This window comes from Triticum aestivum, chromosome 6D, assembly GCF_018294505.1.
Source record: "Triticum aestivum cultivar Chinese Spring chromosome 6D, IWGSC CS RefSeq v2.1, whole genome shotgun sequence".
Lineage (NCBI taxonomy): Eukaryota > Viridiplantae > Streptophyta > Magnoliopsida > Poales > Poaceae > Triticum > Triticum aestivum.
The window spans coordinates 298,790,530-298,813,659 of NC_057811.1; the positions used below are offsets into that span (position 1 = coordinate 298,790,530).

The following is a 23,130-nucleotide window of genomic DNA, read 5'->3' on the forward strand; positions in this document are numbered from 1 at the left end:
AAAATTTGCAATAAATAAAGCACTAGAACAAAAACTAATTGGACCATTGGAGGAGTCACATACCAAAGAACAATCCCCCAAAGCAGTTTTGTGAGTGGAGCTTTGAGCAAGGAGATCGAAAATCGCAGCAAAATGAGCTAGAACTCGTGCTTGAGCTGGTGGGTGATTTTTTGGGAGGAAGGAGGAGTGTGTGGTGGCTGGAATAAGTGGAGGGGAGCCACCATGGGCCCACGAGGCAGGGGGCGCGCCCAGGGGGGTGGGCGCGCCCTGGACCCTCGTGGCCAGGTGCTTGCTCCCCCTGCTGTGTTCTCAGTGCCAGATATTCTCAAATATTCTAGAAAAAATCATATTTCAATTTCGGGGCATTTTTCAGGGTATTTTTTATTGCACGGATAATTCAGAAAATTGACAGAAAATACTGTTTTTACTTTATTTCATCTAAATAACAGAAAGTAAAAAGAGGGTACAGAAGGTTGTGCTTTCTAACTTCATCCATCTCATGCTCATCAAAAGGAATCCGCTAACAAGGTTGATCAAGTCTTGTTAACAAACTCATTCTGAATCACATGAAACCGGAGAATTTTCGAATAACACTAAGTTACCTCAATGGGGATATGCACGTCCCCAATAATAATAATATCATATTTCTTCTTGACAGTAGGAAGAGGAAATTCAAAACCTCCAACAGTAATCGATGGAATTTTTCCAATAGAGTTTATACTATGGACTTGAGGTTGTTTCCTCGTAAAGTGTACCGTATGCTCATTACCATTAACATGAAAACTGACATTGCCTTTGTTGCAATCAATAATAGCCCCTGCAGTATTCAAAAAGGGTCTTCCAAGAATAATAGACATACTATCGTCCTTGGGAATATCAAGAATAACAAAGTCCGTTAAAATAGTAATGTTTGCAACCACAACAGGCACATCCTCACAAATACCGACAGGTATAGCAGTTGATTTATCAACCATTTGCAAAGATATTTCAGTAGGTGTCAACTTATTAAAATCAAGTCTACGATATAAAGAGAGAGGCATAACACTAACACCGGCTCCAAGATCACATAAAGCAGTTGTAACATAGTTTCTTTTAATGGAGCATGGTATAGTGGGTACTCCTGGATCTCCAAGTTTCTTAGGTATTCCACCTTTAAAAGTATCATTAGCAAGCATGGTGGAAATTTCAACTTCCGGTATCTTTCTTTTATTAGTAACAATTTCGTTCATATACTAGGGATCAAACCCTAACAAAACTAACTCGATTACATGATAAATCTCATCCAACCCATCACCGTCCAGCAAGCCTACGATGGAATTACTCAGGCACGGCGGTGAGCATCATGAAATTGGTGATGGAGGATGGTTGATGATGACGATGGCGACGGATTCCCCTCTCCGGAGCCCCGAACGGTCTCCAGATCAGCCCTCCCAAGAGAGATTAGGGCTTGGCGGCGGCTCCGTATCGTAAAACGCGATGAATCTTTCTCTCTTATTTTTTTCTCCCTGAACATGAATATATAGAGTTGGAGTTGAGGTCAGTGGAGCACCAGGGGGCCCACGACGCAAGGGGGCACGCCCAGGGGTGCAGGCGCGCCTCCCACCCTCGTGGACAGGGTGTGGGCCCCCTGGCCTTGATTCTTTCGCCAGTATTTTTTATTATTTCCAAAAATAATCTCCGTGAAGTTTCAGGTCATTCCGAGAACTTTTGTTTCTGCACAAAAATAACACCATGGCAATTCTGCTGAAAACAGCGTCAATCCGGGTTAGTTCCATTCAAATCATGGAGTTAGAGTCCAAAACAAGGGCAAAAGTGTTTGGAAAAGTAGATACGTTGGAGACATATCAGCCACCTGTGTGCGAGGCACGTCGGTAGAACCAGTCTTGCGTAAGCGTATGCATAATGTCGGTCTGGGCCGCTTCATCCAACAATACCGCCGAATCAAAGTATGACATGCTGTCAAGCAGTATTACTATTATCACCCACAACTCTTTGTGTTCTACTCATGCATATAACATCTACGCATAGACCTGGCTCGGATGCCATTGTTGGGGAACGCAGTAATTTCAAAAAATTCCTACGCACACGCAAGATCATGGTGATGCACAGCAACGAGCGGGAGAGTGTTGTCCACGTACCCTCGTAGACCGTAAGCAGAAGCGTTATGACAATGCGGTTAATGTAGTCGTAAGTCTTCACGATCCGACTGATCCTAGTACCGAAAGTACGGCACCTCCGCGATCTGCACATGTTCGGCTCGGTGACGTCCCACGAACTCTTGATCCAGCTGAGTGTCGAGGGAGAGCTTCATCAGCACGGTGGCGTGATGACGGTGATGATGAATCTACTGGCGCGGGGCTTCGCCTAAGCACTGCAACGATATGACCGAGGTGGATTATGGTGGAGGGGGGGCACCACACACGGCTAAGAGATCAATGATCAACTTGTGTGTCTATGGGGTGCCCCCCTCCCCCGTATATAAAGGAGTGGAGGAGGGGGGAGGGACGGCCCTCTATGGCGTGCCCTGGAGGAGTCCTACTCCCACCGGGAGTAGGATCCCCCCTTCCCTAGTTGGACTAGGAGAGAAGGAAGGGGGAGAGAGGGAGGAAGGAAAGGGGGGCGCCGCCCCCCTTCCTAGTCCAATTCGGACCAGAGGGGGAGGGGGCACGCGGCCTGCCCTGGCTGCCCCTCTCTCTCCACTAAACCCATTAGGGCCCATATACTCCCCGGGGGGTTTCGATAACCCCCCGGTACTCCGGTATATGCCCGAACTCTCTCGAAGCCTTTCTGATGTCCAAACGTAGTCATCCAATATATCGATCTTTATGTCTTGACCATTTTGAGACTCCTCGTCATGTCCGTGATCATATCCGGGACTCCGAACTACCTTCGGTACATCAAAACACATAAACCCATAATACCGATCATCATCGAACGTTAAGCGTGCAGACCCTACGGGTTCGAGAACTATGTAGACATGACCGAGACTCAGCTCCGGTCAATAACCAATAGCGGAACCTGGATGCTCATATTGGTTCCTACATATTTTACGAAGATCTTTATCGGTCAAACCGCATAACAACATACGTTGTTCCCTTTGTCATCGGCATGTTACTTGCCTGAGATTCGATCGTCGGTATCTCAATACCTAGTTCAATCTCGTTACCGGCAAGTCTCTTTACTCGTTCCGTAATGCATCATCCCGCAACTAACTCATTAGTCACATTGCTTGCAAGGCTTATAGTGATGTGCAGTACCGAGAGGGCCCAGAGATACCTCTCCGACAATCGGAGTGACAAATCCTAATCTCGATCTATGCCAACTCAACAAGAACCATCGGAGACACCTGTAGAGCTCCTTTATAATAACCCAGTTACGTTGTGATGTTTGGTAGCACACTAAGTGTTCTTCCGGTATTCGGGAGTCGCATAATCTCATAGTCATAGGAACATGTATAAGTCATGAAGAAAGCAATAGCAATATACTAAATGATCAAGTGCTAAGCTAACGGAATGGGTAAAGTCAATCACATCATTCTCTAATCATGTGATCCCGTTAATCAAATGACAACTCATGTCTATGGCTAGCAAACTTAACCATCTTTGATTCAACGAGCTAGTCAAGTAGAGGCATACTAGTGGCACTCTGTTTGTCTATGTATTCACACATGTACTAAGTTTCCGGTTAATACAATTCTAGCATGAATAATAAACATTTATCATGATATAAGGAAATATAATAACAACTTTATTATTGCCTCTAGGGCATATTTCCTTCATAAGTGTTCTCCCTGAGTATGCACTGTTGCTACAGTTCGTCGTGCCGAGACACCACGTGATGATCGGGTGTGATAAGCTCTACGTTCACATACAACGGGTGCAAGCCAGTTTTGCACATGCAGAATACTCGGGTTAAACTTGACGAGCCTGGAATATGTAGATATGGCCTCGGAACACTGACACCGAAAGGTCGAACGTGAATCGTATAGTAGATATGATCAACATAGAGATGTTCACCATTGAAAACTACTCCATCTCACGTGATGATCGGACATGGTTCAGTTGATATGGATCACGTGATCATTTAGATGACTAGAGGGATGTCTATCTAAGTGGGAGTTCTTAAGTAATATGATTAATTGAACTTTAATTTATCATGAACTTAGTCCTGATAGTTTTTGCATATCTATGTTGTTATAGATCAATGGCCCGTGCTACCGTTCCCTTGAATTTTAATGCGTTCCTAGAGAAAGCTAAGTTGAAAGATGATGGTAGCAACTGCACGGACTGGGTCCATAACTTGAGGATTATCCTCATTGCTGCACAGAAGAATTACGTCCTGGAAGCACCGCTAGGTGCAAGGCCTGCTGCAGGAGCAACTGCGGACCTTATGAACGTGTGGCAGACTAAAGCTGATGACTACTCGTGGTTCAGTGTGCCATGCTTTACAGCTTAGAATCGGGACTTCAAAGACGTTTTGAACGTCATGGAGCATATGAGATGTTCCAGGATTTCAAGTTAATATTTCAAGCAAATGCCCAAGTTGAGAGATATGAAATCTCCAACAAGTTCTATAGATGCAAGATAGAGAAGAATAGTTCTGTCAGTGAACACATACTTAGAGTGTCTGGGTACCATAACCACTTGACTCAGCTGGGAGTTAATCTTTCTGATGATAGTGTCATTGATAGAGTTCTTCAATCACTGCCACCAAGCTATAAAGGCTTCGTGATGAACTATAACATGCAAGGGATGGAAAAGACAATTCCCGAGCTCTTCGCGATGCTTAAAGCTGCGGAGGTAGAAAGCAATAAGGAGCATCAAGTGTTGATGGTTAACAAGACCGCTAGTTTCAAGAAAAAGGGGAAATGGAAGAAGGGGAACTTCAAGAAGAATAGCAAGCAAGTTGCTGCTCCTGGGAAGAAGCCCAAGTCTGGACCTAAGCCTGAAACTGAGCGATTCTGCTACAAAGGGACTGGTCACTGGAAGCGGAACTGCCCCAAGTATTTGGCGGATAAGAAGGATGGCAAAGTGAAAGGTATATTTGATATACACATTATTGATGTGTACCTTACTAATACTCGTAGTAGCACCTGGGTATTTGATACTGGTTCTGTTGCTCATATTTGCAACTCGAAACAGGGGCTACAGATTAAACGAAAATTGGCTAAGGATGAGGTGACGATGCGCGTCGGAAATGGTTCCAAGGTCGATGTGATCACCGTTGGCACGCTACCTCTACATCTACCTTCAGGATTAGTTTTAGACCTGAATAATTGTTATTTGGTGCCAGCATTGAGCATGAACATTATATCTGGATCTTGTTTGGTGCGAGACGGTTATTCATTTAAATCAGAGAATAATGGTTGTTCTATTTATATTAGTAATATCTTTTATGGTCATGCACCCTTGATGAGTGGTCTATTTTTGTTGAATCTCGATCGTAGTGATACACATATTCATAATATTAAAGCCAAAAGATGCAAAGTTAATAATGATAGTGCAACTTATTTGTGGCACCGCCGTTTGGGCCATATTGGTATAAAGCGCATGAAGAAACTCCATGCTGATGGGCTTTTGGAATCACTTGATGCTTGCAAACCATGCCTCATGGGCAAGATGACTAAGACTTCGTTCTCCGGAACAATGGAGCGAGCAACTGACTTATTAGAAATAATACATACTGATGTATGCAGTCCGATGAGTGTTGAGGCTCGCGGCGGGTATCGTTATTTTCTAACCTTCACAGATGATTTGAGCAGATATGGGTATATCTACTTAGTGAAACATAAGTCTGAAACATTTGAAAAGTTCAAACAATTTCAGAATGAAGTAGAGAATCATCATAACAAGAAAATAAAATTTCTACGATCTGATCGTGGAGGTGAATATTTGAGTTATGAGTTTGGTCTTCATTTGAAACAATGTGGAACAGTTTCACAACTCACGCCACCCGGAACACCACAGCGTAATGGTGTGTCCGAACGTCGTAACCGTACTTTATTAGATATGGTGCGATCTATGATGTCTCTTACCAATTTACCGCTATCGTTTTGGGGTTATGCTTTAGAGACGGCTGCATTCACGTTAAATAGGGCACCATCTAAATCCGTTGATACGACACCATATGAACTTTAGTTTGGCAAGAAACCTAAGCTGTCGTTTCTTAAAGTTTGGGGTTGCGATGCTTATGTGAAAAAGCTTCAACCTGATAAGCTCGAACCCAAATCGGAGAAATGTGTCTTCATAGGATACCCAAAGGAAACTATTGGTACACCTTCTATCATAGATCCGAAGGCAAGATATTTGTTGCTAAGAATGGATCCTTTCTAGAGAAGGAGTTTCTCTCGAAAGAAGTGAGTGGGAGGAAAGTAGAACTTGATGAGGTAATTGTACCTTCTCCCGAATTGGAAAGTAGTTCATCACAGAAATCAGTTCCAGTGATTCCTACACCAATTAGTGAGGAAGCTAATGATGATGATCATGAAACTTCAAATCAAGTTACTACCGAACCTTGTAGGTCAACCAGAGTACGGTCCGCACCAGAGAGGTATGGTAATCCTGTTCTGGAAGTCATGTTACTAGAACATGACGAACCTACGAACTATGAGGAAGCGATGATGAGCCCAGATTCTGCGAAATGGCTTGAGGCCATGAAATCTGAGATGGGATCCATGTATGAAAACAAAGTGTGGACTTTGGTTGACTTGCCCGATGATCGGCAAGCCATAGAGAATAAATGGATCTTCAAGAAGAAGACTGACGCTGACGGTAATGTTACTGTCTACAAAGGTCGACTTGTTGTGAGAGGTTTTCGACAAGTTCAAGGAGTTGACTACAATGAGACCTTCTCACCCGTAGCGATGCTTAAGTCTGTCCGAATCATTTTATGATTATGAAATTTGGCAAATGGATGTCAAAACTGCATTCCTGAATGGATATCTTAAAGAAGAATTGTATATGATGCAACCAGAAGGTTTTGTCGATCCTAAAGGTGCTACCAAAGTGTGCAAGCTCCAGCGATCCATTTATGGACTGGTGCAAACCTCTTAGAGTTGGAATATACGCTTTGATAGTGTGATCAAAGCATATGGTTTTATACAGACTATTGGAGAAGCCTGTATTTACAAGAAAGTGAGTGGGAGCCCTATAGCATTTCTAATATTGTATGTGGATGACATATTGTTGATTGGAAATAATACATAATTTCTGGATAGCATAAAAGGATACTTGAATAAGAATTTTTCAATGAAAGACCTCGGTGAAGCTGCTTATGTATTGCGCATCAAGATCTATAGACATAGATCAAGACGCTTAATTGTACTTTCACAAAGCACATACCTTGATAAAGTTTTGAAGAAGTTCAAAATGGATCAGTGAAAGAAAGGGTTCTTGCCTATGTTACAAGGTGTGAAGTTGACTCAGACTCAATGCCCGACCACTGCAGAAGATAGAGAGAAAATGAAAGTCATTACCTATGCCTCAGCCATAGGTTCTATCAAGTATGCAATGCTGTGTACCAGACCTGATGTGTGCCTTGCTATAAGTTTAGCAGGGAGGTACCAAAGTAATCCAGGAGTGGATCACTGGACAGCGATGAAGAACATCCTGAAATACCTGAAAAGGACTAAGGATATATTTCTCGTTTATGGAGGTGACAAAGAGCTTGTCGTAAATGGTTACGTCGATGCAAGCTTTGACACTGATCCGGATGACTCTAAGTCACAAACCGGATACGCATTTATATTGAATGGTGGAGCTGTCAGTTGGTGCAGTTCCAAGCAGAGCGTCGTGGCGGGATCTACGTGTGAAGCGGAGTACATAGCTGCTTCGGAAGTAGAAAAGGAAGGAGTCTGGATGAAGGAGTTCATATCCGATCTAGGTGTAATACCTAGTGCATCGGGTCCAATGAAAATCTTTTGTGACAATACTGGAGCAATTGCCTTGGCGAAGGAATCCAGATTTCACAAGAGAACCAAACACATGAAGAGACGCTTCAATGCCATCCGCGATCAAGTCAAGGAGGGAGACATAGAGATTTGCAAAATACATACGGATCTGAATGTTGCAGACCAGTTGACTAAGCCTCTTCCACGAGCAAAACATGATCAGCACCAAGACTCCATGCGTGTTAGAACCATTACTATGTAATCTAGATTATTGACTCTAGTGCAAGTGGGAGACTGAAGGAAATATGCCCTAGAGGCAATAATAAAGTTGTAATTTATATTTCTTTATATCATGGTAAATGTTTATTATTCATGCTAGAATTGTATTAACCGGAAACTTAGTACATGTGTGAATACATAGATAAACAGAGTGTCCCTAGTATGCCTCTACTTGACTAGCTCGTTAATCAAAGATGGTTAAGTTTCCTGACCATAGACATGTGTTGTCATTTGATCAACGGGATCACATCATTAGAGAATGATGTGATGGACAAGACCCATCCGTTAGCTTAGCATAATGATCGTTAAGTTTTAATGCTATTACTTTCTTCATGACTTATACAGATTCCTCTGACTATGAGATTATGCAACTCCCGAATACCGGAGGAACACCTTGTGTGCTATCAAACGTCACAACGTAACTGGGTGATTATAAAAGATGCTCTATATGTGTCTCCAAAGGTGTGTGTTGGGTTGGCATAGATCGAGATTAGGATTTGTCACTCCGAGTATTGGAGAGGTATCTCTGGGCCCTCTCGGTAATGCACATCACTATAAGCCTTGCAAGCAATGTGACTAATGAGTTAGTTACGGGATGATGCATTACGAAACGAGTAAAGAGACTTGCCGGTAACGAGATTGAACTAGGTATGAGGATACCGACGATCGAATCTCGGGCAAGTAACATACCGATGACAAAGGGAATAACGTATGTTGTTTATGCGGTTTGACCGATAAGGATCTTCGTATAATATGTAGGAACCAATATGAGCATATAGGTTCCGCTATTGGTTATTGACCGGAGATATGTCTCGGTCATGTCTACATAGTTCTCGAACCCGTAGGGTCCGCACGCTTAACGTTCGATGACGATTTGTATTATGAGTTATGTGTTTTGGTGACCGAAGTTTGTTCGGAGTCCCCGGATGAGATCACGGACATGACGAGGAGAATCTAAATGGTCGAGAGGTAAAGATTCATATATTGGAAGGTTATATATGTACACCGGAATGGTTCCGAAGAGGTTCAGGGATTTTTCGGAGTACCGGAAGGTTACCCGAATCCTCCGGGAAAGTTAATGGGCCTCATGGGCCACAGTGGAGACAGGGAGGCAGGCCACAAGAGGTGGCGCGCGCCCCCCTACCCAATCCGAATTGGACAAGGGGTGGGGGGCGGGGCCCCCTTTTCCTTCTCCCTCTCCCCCTCTTTCCCCTTTCCCCCTCTCCGTTGGAAGGAAGGAGGGAGCCGACTAGGACTAGGAGTCCTAGTGGGACTCCCCCCCACTTGGCGCGCCCCCTAGGGCCGGCCGGCCTCCCCCTCCTCCTTTATATACGGGGGCAGTGGGCACCCCAAAGGAACAACAATTGTTCTTAGCCGTGTGCGGTGCCCCCTCCACAGTTTACGCCTTCGATCATAGCGTCGTAGTGCTTAGGCGAAGCCCTACGCGGATCACATCACCATCACCGTCACCACGCCGTCGTGCTGATGGAATTCTCCCTCGACCCTCTACTGGATCAAGAGTTCGAGGGACATCATCGAGCTGAATGTGTGCTGAACACGGAGGTGACGTACGTTCGGTACTAGATCGGTTGAATCGTGAAGACGTTCGACTACTTCAACCGCGTTAACCTAACGCTTCTGCTTTCGGTCTACGAGTGTATGTGGACACACTCTCCCCTTCTTGTTGATATGCATCTCATAGATAGATCTTGCGTGAACGTAGGAATTTTTTTTGAAATTGCATGCTGCGTTCACCAACAGCACCCCCTTGCCAAACTCATAGCAAGGCACACAACAGGTCTGGTACACAACATGGCATACTTTATAGAACCTATGGCTGAGGCATAGGGAATGACTTTCATTCTCTTTCTATCTTCTGCCGTGGTCGGGCTTTGAGTCTTACTCAACTTCACACTTTACAATACAGACTAGAACTCCTTCTTTGACTGATCCATTTTGAACTCCTTCAAAATCTTGTCAAGGTGTGTGCTTCGTGAAAGCCCTATTAAGTGTCTCGATCTATCTCTATAGATCTTGATGCCCAATACATAAGTAGCTTTTCCGAGGTCTTTTATTGAAAAATTCTTATTCAAGTATCCTTTTATGCTATCCAGAAATTCTATATCATTTACAATCAACAATATGTCATCCACATATAATATCAGAAATGCTACATAGCTCCCACTCACTTTTTTGTAAATACGGGCTTCACCATAAGTTCGTATAAAACCATATGCTTTGATCACCTCATCAAAGCGTATATTCCAACTCCGAGATGCTTGCACCAGTCCATAGATGGATCGTTGGAGCTTGCACACTTTATTAGCACCTTTAGGATCGACAAAAACCTTTTGGTAGCATCATATACAACTCTTCTTTAAGAAATCCATTAAGGAATGCAGTTTTGACATCCATTTGCCAGATTTCATAAAATGCGGCAATTGCTAACATGATTCGGACAGACTTTAAGCATCGCTACGAGTGAGAAAATCTCATCGAGGTCAACACCTTGAACTTGTCGAAAACCTTTTGCGACAAGTCGAGCTTTGTAGATAGTAATACTACCATCAGCGTTCGTCTTCCTCTTGAATATCCATTTATTCTCAATGGCTTGCCGATCATCGGGCAAGTCCACCAAAGTCCATACTTTGTTCTCATACATGGATCCTATCTTAGATTTCATGGCATCAAGCCATCTGTCGGACTCTGGGCTCATCATAGCTTCTTCATATTTTGTAGGTTCGCCATGGTCTAATAGCATGACTTCCAGGATAGGATTACCGTACCACTCTGGTGCATAACGTGCACTATTCGACCTACGAGGTCCTGTATTAACTTGATCATCATTAGCTTCCTCTCTAGTTGGTGTAGGCATCACGGGAACGGATTTCTGTGATGAGCTACTTTCCAATCCGAGAGAAGGTACATTTACCTCATCAAGTTCTACTTTCCTCCCACTCAGTTCTTTCGAGAGACACTCCTTCTCTAGAAAGGTTACATTCTCGGCAACAAAGATCTTGCCTTCGGATCTGTGGTAGAAGGTGAACCCAATTGTTTCCTTAGGGTATCCTATGAAGACGCACTTCTCCGATTTGGGTTCGAGCTTATCAGGTTGAAGACTTTTGACATAAGTGTCGCAACCCCAAACTTTAAGAAATGACAGCTTAAGTTTCTTGCCAAACCACAGTTTATACGGTGTCGTCTCAACGGATTTAGACGGTGCCCTATTTAACGTGAATGCAACTGTCTCTAGTGCATAACCCCAAAACGATAGTGGTAAATCAGTAAGAGACATCATAGATCGCACCATATCTAATAAAGTACGGTTATGACGTTCGGACACATCATTACGCTGTGGTGTTCCAGGTGGCATGAGTTGTGAAACTATTCCACATTATTTTAAATGAAGGCCAAACTCGTAACTCAATATTCGCCTCCGTGATCAGATCGTAGAAACTTTATTTCTTGTTGCGATGATTCTCCACTTCACTCTAAAATTCTTTGAACTTTTCAAATGTTTCAGACTTGTGTTTCATGAAGTATATACTCATATCTGCTCAAATTATCTGTGAAGGTCAGAAAATAACGATACCCGCCGCGAGCCTCAACACTTATCGGACCACATACATCGGTATGTATTATTTCCAATAAGTCATTGGGTCGCTCCATTGTTCCGGAGAATGGAGTTTTAGTCATCTTGCCCATGAGGCAAGTTTCGCAAGTATCAAATGATTCATAATCAAGTGATTCCAAAAGCCCATCTGCATGGAGTTTCTTCATGCGCATTACACCAATATGACCTAAACGGCAGTGCCACAAAATATGTTGCACTATCATTATCAACTTTGCATCTTTTGGCATCAATATTATGAATATGTGTAGCACTATGATCGAGATTCAATAAACGATTTACATTGGGTGTATGACCATAGAAGGTTTTATTAATGTAAACAGAACAAAAATTATTCTCTGACTTAAATGAATAACCGTATCGCAATAAACATGGTCCAATCATATTCATGCTCAACGCTAACACCAAATAACATTTATTTAGGTCCACCACTAATCCCGAAGGTAGAGGGAGTGTGCGATTGTGATCTTATCAACCTTGGAATCACACACATCATCACATCGCCCTTAACTAGTCTATGTTCATTTTGCAACTCATATTTCGAGTTACTAATCTTAGCAACTGAATTGGTATCAAATACCCATGGGCTACTATGTACACTAGTAAAGTACACATCAATAACATGTATATCAAATATACCTTTGTTCACTTTGCCATCCTTTTCATCCTCCAAATATTTGGGGTAGTTCCGTTTCCAGTGACCATTCCCTTTGCAGTAGAAGCACTTAGTTTCAGGCTTAGGTCTAGCTTTGGGTTTCTTCATAGGAGTGGCAACTTGCTTGTCATTCTTCTTGAAGTTCCCTTTCTTTTCCTTTGCCCTTTTTCTTGAAACTAGTGGTCTTGTTAAGCATCAACACTTGATGTTCTTTCTTGATTTCTACTTTCGCCGATTTCAGCATCGGAAGAGCTCGGGAATCGTTTTCGTCATCCCTTGCATATTATAGTTCATCACGAAGTTCTAGTAGCTTGGTGATAGTGACTAGAGAACTCTATCAATCACTATCTTATCTGGAAGATTAACTCCCACTTGATTCAAGCGATTGTAGTACCTAGACATTCCGAGCACATGCTCACGGGCTGAGCTATTCTCCTCCATCTTGTAGGCAAATTACTTGTCAGAGGTCTCATACCTCTCGACACGGGCATGAGTCTGAAATACCAATTTCAGCTCTTGGAACATCTCATATGCTCCGTGGCGTTCAAAACGTCTTTGTAGCATCAACTCTAATCCGTAAAGCATGGCGCACTAAACTATCAAGTAGTCATCATACGGAGCTTGTCAAACATTAATAATGTCTGCATCTGCTCCTGCAATAGGTCTGTCATCTAGCGATGCATCAAGGACATAATTCTTCTGTTCAGCAGTGAGGATAATCTCAGATCACGGACCTAGTCCGCATCATTGCTTCTATCATCTTTCAACTTAGATTTTCTCTTAGGAACATATCAAAAAATATAGGGGAGCTACAACGCGAGCTATTGATCTACAACATAATTTGCAAATACTATCAGGACTAAGTTCATGATAAATTAAAGTTTAATTAATCAAATTAGTTAAGAACTCCCACTTAGATAGACATCCCTCAAGTCATCTAAATGATAAGTGATCCATATCAACTAAACCATGTCTGATCATCACATGAGATGGAGTAGTCTTCAATGATGAACATCCCTATGTTGATCATATCTACTATATGATTCACGTTCGACCTTTCAGTCTCCAATGTTCCGAGGCCATGTCTGTACATGCTAGGCTCGTCAAGTTTAACCCGAGTATTCCGTATGTGCAAAACTGTCTTGCACCCGTTGTATGTGAACGTAGAGCTTATCACACCCGATCATCACGTGGTGTCTCAGCACGACGAACTGTCGCAACGGTGCATACTCAGGGAGAACACATATACCTTGAAATTTTAGTAAGGGGTCATCTTATAATGCTACCGCCGTACTAAGCAAAATAAGATGCATAAAAGATTAACATCACGTGTAATAAAAATATGTGACATGATATGGCCATCATCATCTTGTGCCTTTGATCTCCATCTCCAAAGCACCGTCATGATCTCCATTGTCACCGTCTTGACACCTTGATCTCCATCGTAGCGTCGTGGTCGTCTCGCCAACTATTGCTTCTACAACTATCGCTAACGCATAGTGATAAAGTAAAGCAATTACATGGCGTTTGCATTTCATACAATAAAGCGACAACTATAAGGCTCCTGCCAGTTGCCGGTAACTTTTACAAAACATGATCATGTCATACAATAACGTATATCACATCATGCTTTGACCATATCACATCACAACATGCCCTGCAAAAACAAGTTAGACGTCTTCTAATTTGTTGTTGCAAGTTTTACGTGCCTGCTACGGGCTTCTAGCGAGAAAAGTTCTTACCTATGCATCAAAACCACAACGGTGATTTATCCAGTTTGTTGTTTTAACCTTCAACAAAGACCGGCCGCAGTCAAATTCTATTCAACTAAAGTAGAAGAAACAGACACCCGCCAGCCACCTTTATGCAAAACTAGTTGCATATCTGTCGGTGGAACCGGTCTCATGAACGTGGTCATGTAAGGTTGGTCCGGGCCGCTTCATCCAACAATACCGCCGAATCAAAATAAGACATTGGTGGTAAGCAGTATGACGATCACCACCCACAAATCTTTGTGTTCTACTCGTGCATATCATCTACGCATAGACCTGGCTCGGATGCCATTGTTGGGAAACATAGCATGCAATTTCAAAAAAATTCCTACGCTCACGCAAGATCTATCTAGAGATGCATAGCAACGAGAGGGGGAGAGTGTGTCCATGTACCCTCGTAGACCGAAAGCGGAAGCGCTTGACAACGCGGTTGATGTAGTCGAACTTCTTCTCGTTCCGACCAATCAAGCACCGAACGTTCGACACCTCCGAGTTCTGCACACATTCAGCTCGATGACGTCCCTCGCCTTCTTGATCCAGCGAAGTGTCGAGGTAGTAGATGAGTTTCGTCAGCACGACGGCGTGGTGACGGTGATGGTGATGTGATCCACGCAGGGCTTCGCCTAAGCACCACAAGAATATGACCGGGGGTGTAAACTGTGGAGGGGGGCACCACACACGGCTAACAATTGATGGTGTGTGTTATAGGCGCCCCCTCCCCACGTATATATAGGTGGGAGGGGGAGGGGACAGCCAAGGGGGCGCCCCAAGTAGGAGGAATCCTATTTGGGAGCCTTGTCCAATTCGCCCCCCCCCCCTACCATGTTTTCCGGAGGGGAAAGGAAGGAGGAGGAAGGAGGGAAGGAAGGGGGAGGTCGAATCCCTCCCCTTCCTTCTCTCTAACCCTTTTTCCTTCCCCTGAGGTGCGGCCCATATGGGAGGCGCGACAGCCCCTGCTGGCTGCTGTGTTTTCCCCTCTTGGCCCATTAGGCCCATATCTTTGCGGGGGGTGCCCGGAACCCCTTCCAGTGACCCGATATCTACCTGATACACTCCAGAACACTTCTAGTGTCCGAATACTATCGTCCTATATATCAGTCTTTACCTCTCGACCATTTTGAGACTCCTCGTTATGTTTGTGATCTCATCCGGTACTCCGAACACCATTCGGTCACCAAAACACATAACTCATATAACACAAAATCGTCATCGAACGTTAAGCGTGCGGACCCTACGGGTTCGAGAACTATGTAGACATGACCGATACACCTCTCTGGTCAATAACCAACAGCGGAACCTCGATGCTCATATTGGTTCCCACATATTCTACGAAGATCTTTATCGGTCGTACCGTAATGACAACATACATTATTCACTTTGTCATCGGTATGTTACTTGCCCGAGATTTGATCATCAGTATCTTCATACCTAGTTCAATCTCGTTACCGGCAAGTCTCTTTACTCGTTCCGTAATACATCATCCCGTAACTAACTCATTAGTCACTTTGCTTGCAAGGCTTCTTATGATGTGCATTACCGAGAGGGCCCAGAGATACCTCTCCGATACTCGGAGTGACTATCTTGATCTATGCCAACCCAACAAACACCTTCGGAGATACCTGTAGAGCATCTTTATAATCACCCAGTTACGTTGTGATATTTGATAGCACACAAGGTACAAGGTATTCCTCTGGTATCCAGGAGTTGCATAATCTCATAATCAAAGGAATATGTATTTGACATGAAGAAAGCAGTAGTGATAAAACTGAACGATCAATATGCTAAGCTAACGGATGGGTCTTGTCCATCACATCATTTCCCTAATGATGTGATCCCGTTCATCAAATGACAACACATGTCTATGGTCAGGAAACTTAACCATCTTTGATTAACGAGCTAGTCTAGTAGAGGCTCGGGCTTACTAGGGACACGGTGTTTTGTCTATGTATCCACCCATGTATCAAGTTTCCGGTTAATACAATTCTAGCATGAATAATAAACATTTATCATGATGTAAGGAAATATAAAATAACAACTTTATTATTGCCTCTAGGGCATATTTCCTTCAATTATGTTGTACAATACATCTGTCTATTAAAGCCTAACCACTTAATAGCATCTCCAATTTGTTCGGTACCTGGTTAAACAATGTAGAGCCTAATACGAAGGCATAAAATCGAGAATGAGTTTGTGCATTACTTAGTTATTTAAAACTATCAGAAGGACGCTATTTTTAACCAAACCAATATCACAAACTTTTTACAAGTTATATTCCGGGCATTTGGATGGATCCGTACGTTGTCGTTACTCAGCCGTGCGGATGTCAAGAAGAATATGAACTTTGGATGTAACCACTAGAAGACGGTAGCATGGCTTATGTACAACTAAATGACGATTCAATTATTGGATAGGTGTTTACGCATCGTGTCCTGTATTTAGAGGTCGTGACATTTTGTTTTATGACTTGCTTTTGTTTTCGTTCCTTGATGCAGAGGCTATGGGAAATCCTTGTTTTCGGGGGAAAAAATTGGACTGCCGACAGGGCAATGCATAGGTGGAAGGCAGGCTGCATCTCTTCTTTACTTCTCTGCTGCACAGCGTCTATGGCGTGCTCTCGGCATCAACCCGTTCACCACCACACCCCCTTCGATGACCTTTGGCCAGATACTCCACCGTCAGGCTTACCCCGCTCACTAACCACCTTCGTGGTGCTCATTACGCTGTGGAAAATATGGAATCCAAGGAATGAAAAAGTTTTCAGGCAATAGGATCTACCGTACGTCTAATTATCAGGGATGATCTCACGCTCCGGTGAAACTGCTTGAAAGCAGCTCAACTTAGGGGCCACGCCTAATACCCCCTTGTAAACGTCCTCTGTAAACTTCTTCCCAACTCACAAACCATTCTATTCTACTCGAATGGTATCTTGTGCAATTAGAGTATCTATAGCTGGGCGTCTTAAACCTACCTCATACGTCCGGGGCTGCTCGGTCACTTTCCGGTCATGATTTTTTAACCCAGACAGGCCTCTCAAGCGGTCCTCAAACGTCCGGGCTGACCGACACCTCCATATCCAGCCCAAATATGGGGCGGATATGGGGCGCCCGGGCGAGCCCGTCACGTCAGACCCGGTCCACGTTGGCCCACCCGACCCCATATAAAATCCACCCCATCCGTTCGTCGGACCAAACCCTAGCCACTTCATTTCCCTCACCTCCACTCCCCTCCACCACCCAAGCTCGCTCCGGCTCCTTCCGATCGTCTCCGGCATGGTGGGCAGCGATCCGAGTCCTTCACCTCCAGACCCATCGACCCCAGGCTCATCCCACGCGGCCCCGAGGAGGAGATGGTCGTCTGGCTTGCGCTCCGCCACGCTTGGGATGAGGCCTGTGCACGGCTACGCTCAGACTCCATCCGTCGGGAATCCATTGCGTCCGCCCAAATGGCGCATGGATCCGGCGCTAGGCCGGCCGTAGCTGCCCCCCCGGAGGCCGTGCGGTCCGTCAGGCGCCGATATTCGGGACGCACCATTGTCTCACGAGGCCATGGCACGGCATGCCCGCCGTGCAAGACACCGGGGTGAAGGCGGCGGCAGCCCTCGCGGTGGCGAAGGTCGGCGAGGCGGAGTCGCATTCTTCGGCGCCCGGTATGGCGCATTAGTCCTGGCGCCGCAAACCTCGTCGTGGTGGACATCGGCGGCTCGTCCCCCGACGGATCCGTCATCGACCAGACATCCACCGGCACCGTTCGGGTTCCGGGCTCCGATGAGGAAGAGTAGGGCATGGAAGACGGCGGGGCGTTGAGTCCCGTGAGCCGGTTTGTGTCCCATGCCCTACCCTACCTTGCCGGCGACCGGACCAACACTCTGAGGAGCGCAGCCGGCCGCCGGACATGGCCAGGGCGGAGCTGGGCGAGCGGGGAGCGGAACCGGACGAGCTCTGCTTAGATTAGGTTTCACGTTGATGTAATAATATGGATTTGAGGTTTCTAATTTGACATATCCGGATGTGGAATGCATTTTTTGAGGGGTGATCAGTCAATCAGTGTCCGGCACGTCAGCGGACATTTGAGTTGTCGGATTTGCCAAGTCTGTAAATGCTCTTATGGTGTGTGTTACAGTCAGAGTTGCAGTTAGCATCGAAAAATTAAATGATCACTATTCTTTGTTTTAGTTTCAGAACTGAGTTATGCTGTTGTCTCTCGGTATCGAAATTGTTTGGTCCAGCCCATCATCTGTCCCCATGCTGAAGCACTGTCTTGTTGGTTATGATGTTTCTTATGTTTTATCTACACTTTTCTACACTAGTAGTTGTGATTCTAACTAGTGCAAAAGTACAGAGGCACATCGAAAGCGTCCATTTTGCAAAGCTCATATCTTACGATGATTATTATATGTCACAGTTCAGCGATGCTACGTCAAGATGCACAGGGCACAGTTCGACAGAACACTAGCTTTTGTACACAGCTCCTCTCTGTATACAACAGCACTGCAAAATCACACGAGGGAGTACTAGAACCTAGGAGCATCGCTTAGCCAAGATCAGGCACGATGAAGAAGTCCTCGTCGTCGGGGATCTCGACGCGGGCCTTCTTGCTCTGGCGCAAGCCGGCGGTGGCGGCCACTCTGCTCGGCCTGTAGTAGGCGGCGTCGTCTGCCGCCTGGGAGGCGAAGAACTCGGGCACCTCCATGGTCGCCCTGCCGCCCTTGGGCGCGTGGTCGTGGAAGAGCTCCATGTCCGCGGTGAACCACTCCAGCTCCTTGAAGGCCAGAGGCGAGTCCTTGTGCAGCTGCAAATTAACACGACGTACACCATGAGAACAAGATCGATTGAGACGGAACCCCAAGCAAGGCAAGCACAGAGCACAGAGATCACCGTATCGGCGGTGGAGTTGGATTGTTACCTTGTCGTTGGACTCGTAGTCCGAGAACTGCAGGAGCTCGTCGACGGCCCAGTCCTGCGGCAGGAACTGCGGCGGCGAGGGGACCTGCTGCGCGCGGGCGGCGGGCTGGGCCGGCGGGTAGGGCTCGCAGGCGACCTTGGGCGGGGCGTGGTGGTCGGCGTCGTGGCCGGCGCCGTGGTCCCCGGCGGCGCAGGCGGAGACGGGGCCGAGGCCGACGCGGATGCCGGTGGCGAGGTAGCGCTGGTGGTTCCCGGAGAGCGTGCCGGGGACGTGAATGGGCTCGTCGCAGTCGCGGCAGAAGAGCGCCCGGTCCTCGACGCAGAAGATGAAGGCGGCCTTCTCCTGGCAGATGTCGCAGCGCGGGAGCTTGGCGCCGAGCGCGTCGAGCGGGAGCCTCTGGTGCTTGCTGGCGAGCTTGTTGGCGGCGTGGATCTCCACGTCGCAGCGCGCGCACAGCGCCGCCTCGTCCGCGCAGCACACCACCGTGGCCGCCGCGACGCCGCACGAGTCGCACTGGATCTTCATGCCTCCACTTCCTTTCTCTCTCGCTGGCCGGAGAAGGCTTTGCTAGGCTGAGCCGGAGAAGAGATAAGGCTGCTGCGAGGAAGAAGGGTAGGTGGGAAGGAGGAAGAGGGATCCAGAAGCAGGCGGGCGCGAGTGGTGCATATAAGCGCAGGGGCGAGCACGTAATCAGAGAGCGCCGCACCGAGCAAGAGGGAGGGAGACGAGCTTGTGGTGGGAAGCTGGCCGCGGGAAACTCGTGGACGCGGGCGCTCCTCGGGGAGTTGCACCCCACCGAAAAGCAACAGGGTACGGGCCAAGATTTTGATTTGGTTTGATATTTTGATCCGCTCTCTGCTGACTCGGCACATGCACCCTGTTATAAAAATCTACGAGGAACGTGTGGTTGTACCAGTCTGCTGCCTGCCTGCTTCTTCTTTTTATTGAAAACACCTTCCGTTTGTTAATAATTATAATTAAAAGGTTATTACAATAATTTCTTACAACAACAACAGCCATGTAAGGCGGAAAACTATTATAAAGAATATCTTCCGACCTATTGTCAATGCTAAATTTCGCAATCTGATGTGCGACCCTCCGATTGATTTTCTTCAACTTAGAATTGTCATGGCATGGAGGAGTTACCCTAAGGCCCGCTGCATGTGAGAAATATCAAACAGATTTTGGTATCATGTGATTAAGGTTATGATATTTGTATTTTGTAATTCATAGTATAAATCAGATTTCTAAGTTTTGAAAATTGTGGATTCATATGGTAACTTACTTTAGCGTTGTGCACGACAATTTCATTTGTTATCCTACAAAAAAAATCATTTGTTATTTTCACTCAGCTCGGACATTATCTTGTACATATCAACCTTGTTTATGGGGTTTACAGATCTTGTATATGTGTGAATATTTTGATTTTTTTTTTGAACTTGCTGACATGATTTTGATTAGATTATGATATCATAATCATATAATCCTAGCACCAGAGAATTCTTGTTCTGATGCATGCAAACTTGGAAACTGACCCAACTCTAACATTGTTACTGCCTTTGTTTTCATCAAGTTATAAGAAATCAATCCATTTTAAGGACAACATGGTGTTTTGTGTCAAGGGTCTCTGCTTTGATTCGCATGATTTTAAAAACACGAGAATACCGTAGAAATGCATGTTAAGGACTAGTGGTGATGTTCCCAACATATGTCGTCTCTCTTTTCTTAACTTGAAGGTTTGATATTGTTACCGACATGGCTATTGAGTTGAAGTACTCATGGTCTTTCTAAAACATGGGAGTGTATTCATGCAGGAATATAGAAAACATAGGATTGATATGTTATAACTCTCTACAATCTTACACACAAAGGAACACAAGGGATTCCAAAGAACTAATGCGTGCCTACTCATCGAAGGATTTCACCCCATGTTCTTCGGGTGGAAACTACAACTTATGTCATTTGCATCGTTTTGGTCCACAGAGACTTGTGAATGTCTACAGACATGACTCATGGGATGCTCTACGTAAATTTTGCAACTATATGAAGATAAAATTGTTTGTGTTAGGTGTAAAGAAAATAAACCTGTTAGGTCTACCATCTTGTTGGAAACCTTAGAAAATTAGGAAGTAATACATCAATTATCATAATTATTTTAATCGCATTCCTACCAAGTGGCGTACGGGCCGGGATTTTGATTTGGTTTCATATTTTGATCCACTTTGTGCTGACTCGGCACATGCACCCAAGGGGAAATTCATGTGATAAAAATCTACGAGGAATGTCTGGTTGTGGCAGTCTGCTGCCTGCTTGCTTCTTCTTTCTTGAAAACACCTCCCGTTTATTAATAATTAATTAAAAGGTTATTACAATTATTTCTTACAACAACAACCATGAAGGGCAGAAAACTATTATATAGAATATCCTCTAACCTACTATCAATGTTAAATTTTGCAATCTGATGTGCGGCCTCATTGGCCCTCTGATTGATTTTCTTCTACTTAAATTATCAAGGCACGAAGGAGTTACACATAAGGCCCGCTGCATGTAAGAAATATCAAACAGATTTTGGTATCATGTGATTATGGTTATGATATTTGTATTTTGTAATTCATAGTATAAATTAGATTCCTAAGTTTTGAAAATTGTGGATTCATATGGTAACGTACTATAGCCTTGTTCACGACAATTTCATTTGTTATCCCACAAAAAAGATCATTTGTTATTTTCACTCAGCTTGGACATTATCTTGTACATATCCACCTTGCTTATGGAGTTACAAATCTTGTATATGTGTGAATTTTTTGAACTTTTTTTTGGAACTTGCAGACATGATCTTTCATTAAAGTATGATATCATAGTCATATAATCCTAGGACCAGAGAATTCCTGTTCGGATGCATGCAAACTTGGAAACTGTCCCAACTCCATAACCTACCATTGTTATTGCCTTTGTTTTCATCAAGTTATAAGAAATCAATCCATTTTAAGGACAACATGGTGTTTTCTGTCAAGGGTCTCTTTGATTCGCAAGATTATGAAAACACGGGAATACCGCAGAAAAGCACGTGTAAGGACTAGTAGTGATGTTCCCAACATATGTTGTGTCTCTTTTCTTAGCCTGAAGGTTTGATATTGTTACCGACATGGCTATTGAGTTAAGGTACTCATGGTCTTTTTGAAAACATGGGAGTCTATTCATGCAGAAATATAGAAAATATAGGATTGAGATGTTATAACTCTCTACCATCTTACACACAAAGGAACACAAGGGATTCCAAAGAACCAGTGCATGCCTACTCGTCGAAAGATTTCACCCCTCGTTCCTGGGGTGAAAACTACTCCCTCCTCTCAAAATATAAGGCGCGTTTTGACTTTTCTAGTCTTCGTCGTACAACTTTGACTATGATTTTTAATTACTGTACATCCACTAAATTAGTATAAATATTCATGAAATAAACATGTTCTGCAAGACAAATACGATGTTACGAGTTATACATACCCAATCCATGCATTTTTATATGTATTAAAGGTCAAAGTTCTGCATCAAAGACCGTGCAAAGTCAAACACGCGTTACACTTCGGGAAGAAGGGAGTGCAATTAATGTCATTCGCATCATTTGTGGTCCACGGAGACTTGTAAATGTGTGCAGACATGACTCTTAGGATGCTCTACTTAAATTTCGCAACTATATGAAGATAAGATTGTTCGTGTTAGGTCTAAAGAAAAGAAACCTGTTAGGTCTACCATCTTGTTGGAAACCTTAGAAAATTAGGAAGTAATACATCAATTAACATAATTATTTGCAATCGCATTCCTACCAAGTGTATCCAACTCTCCATAGAAAAGAATCTATGAATCAAAATACTACATATTTCTACACAAAATCACTCATCCAAAATGACCACGGGTTCTGCTGCGCTGGGTCTTATATGCAATGATATGAACACTAACTGTGGACAATACATTCATCGATGCAACCACTCCAACAAAGAGATTGTGC

At 44.4% G+C, this 23,130-nt stretch overlaps 1 protein-coding gene across 1 annotated transcript; it reads right to left on the minus strand.

The window, feature by feature from the left end:
- Positions 1 to 18,583: 18,583 nt before the first annotated feature.
- On the minus strand, positions 18,584 to 19,911 carry LOC123144758 (B-box zinc finger protein 25). Its single transcript, XM_044563982.1, has 2 exons — positions 19,128 to 19,911; positions 18,584 to 19,013 (listed from the first exon to the last, which is right to left on the minus strand). The coding sequence occupies exons 1-2, from the start codon at positions 19,650 to 19,652 to the stop codon at positions 18,756 to 18,758; spliced, it is 783 nt and encodes a 260-aa protein (XP_044419917.1). The 5' UTR covers positions 19,653 to 19,911; the 3' UTR covers positions 18,584 to 18,755.
- Between the last annotated feature and the right edge of the window lie 3,219 nt (positions 19,912 to 23,130).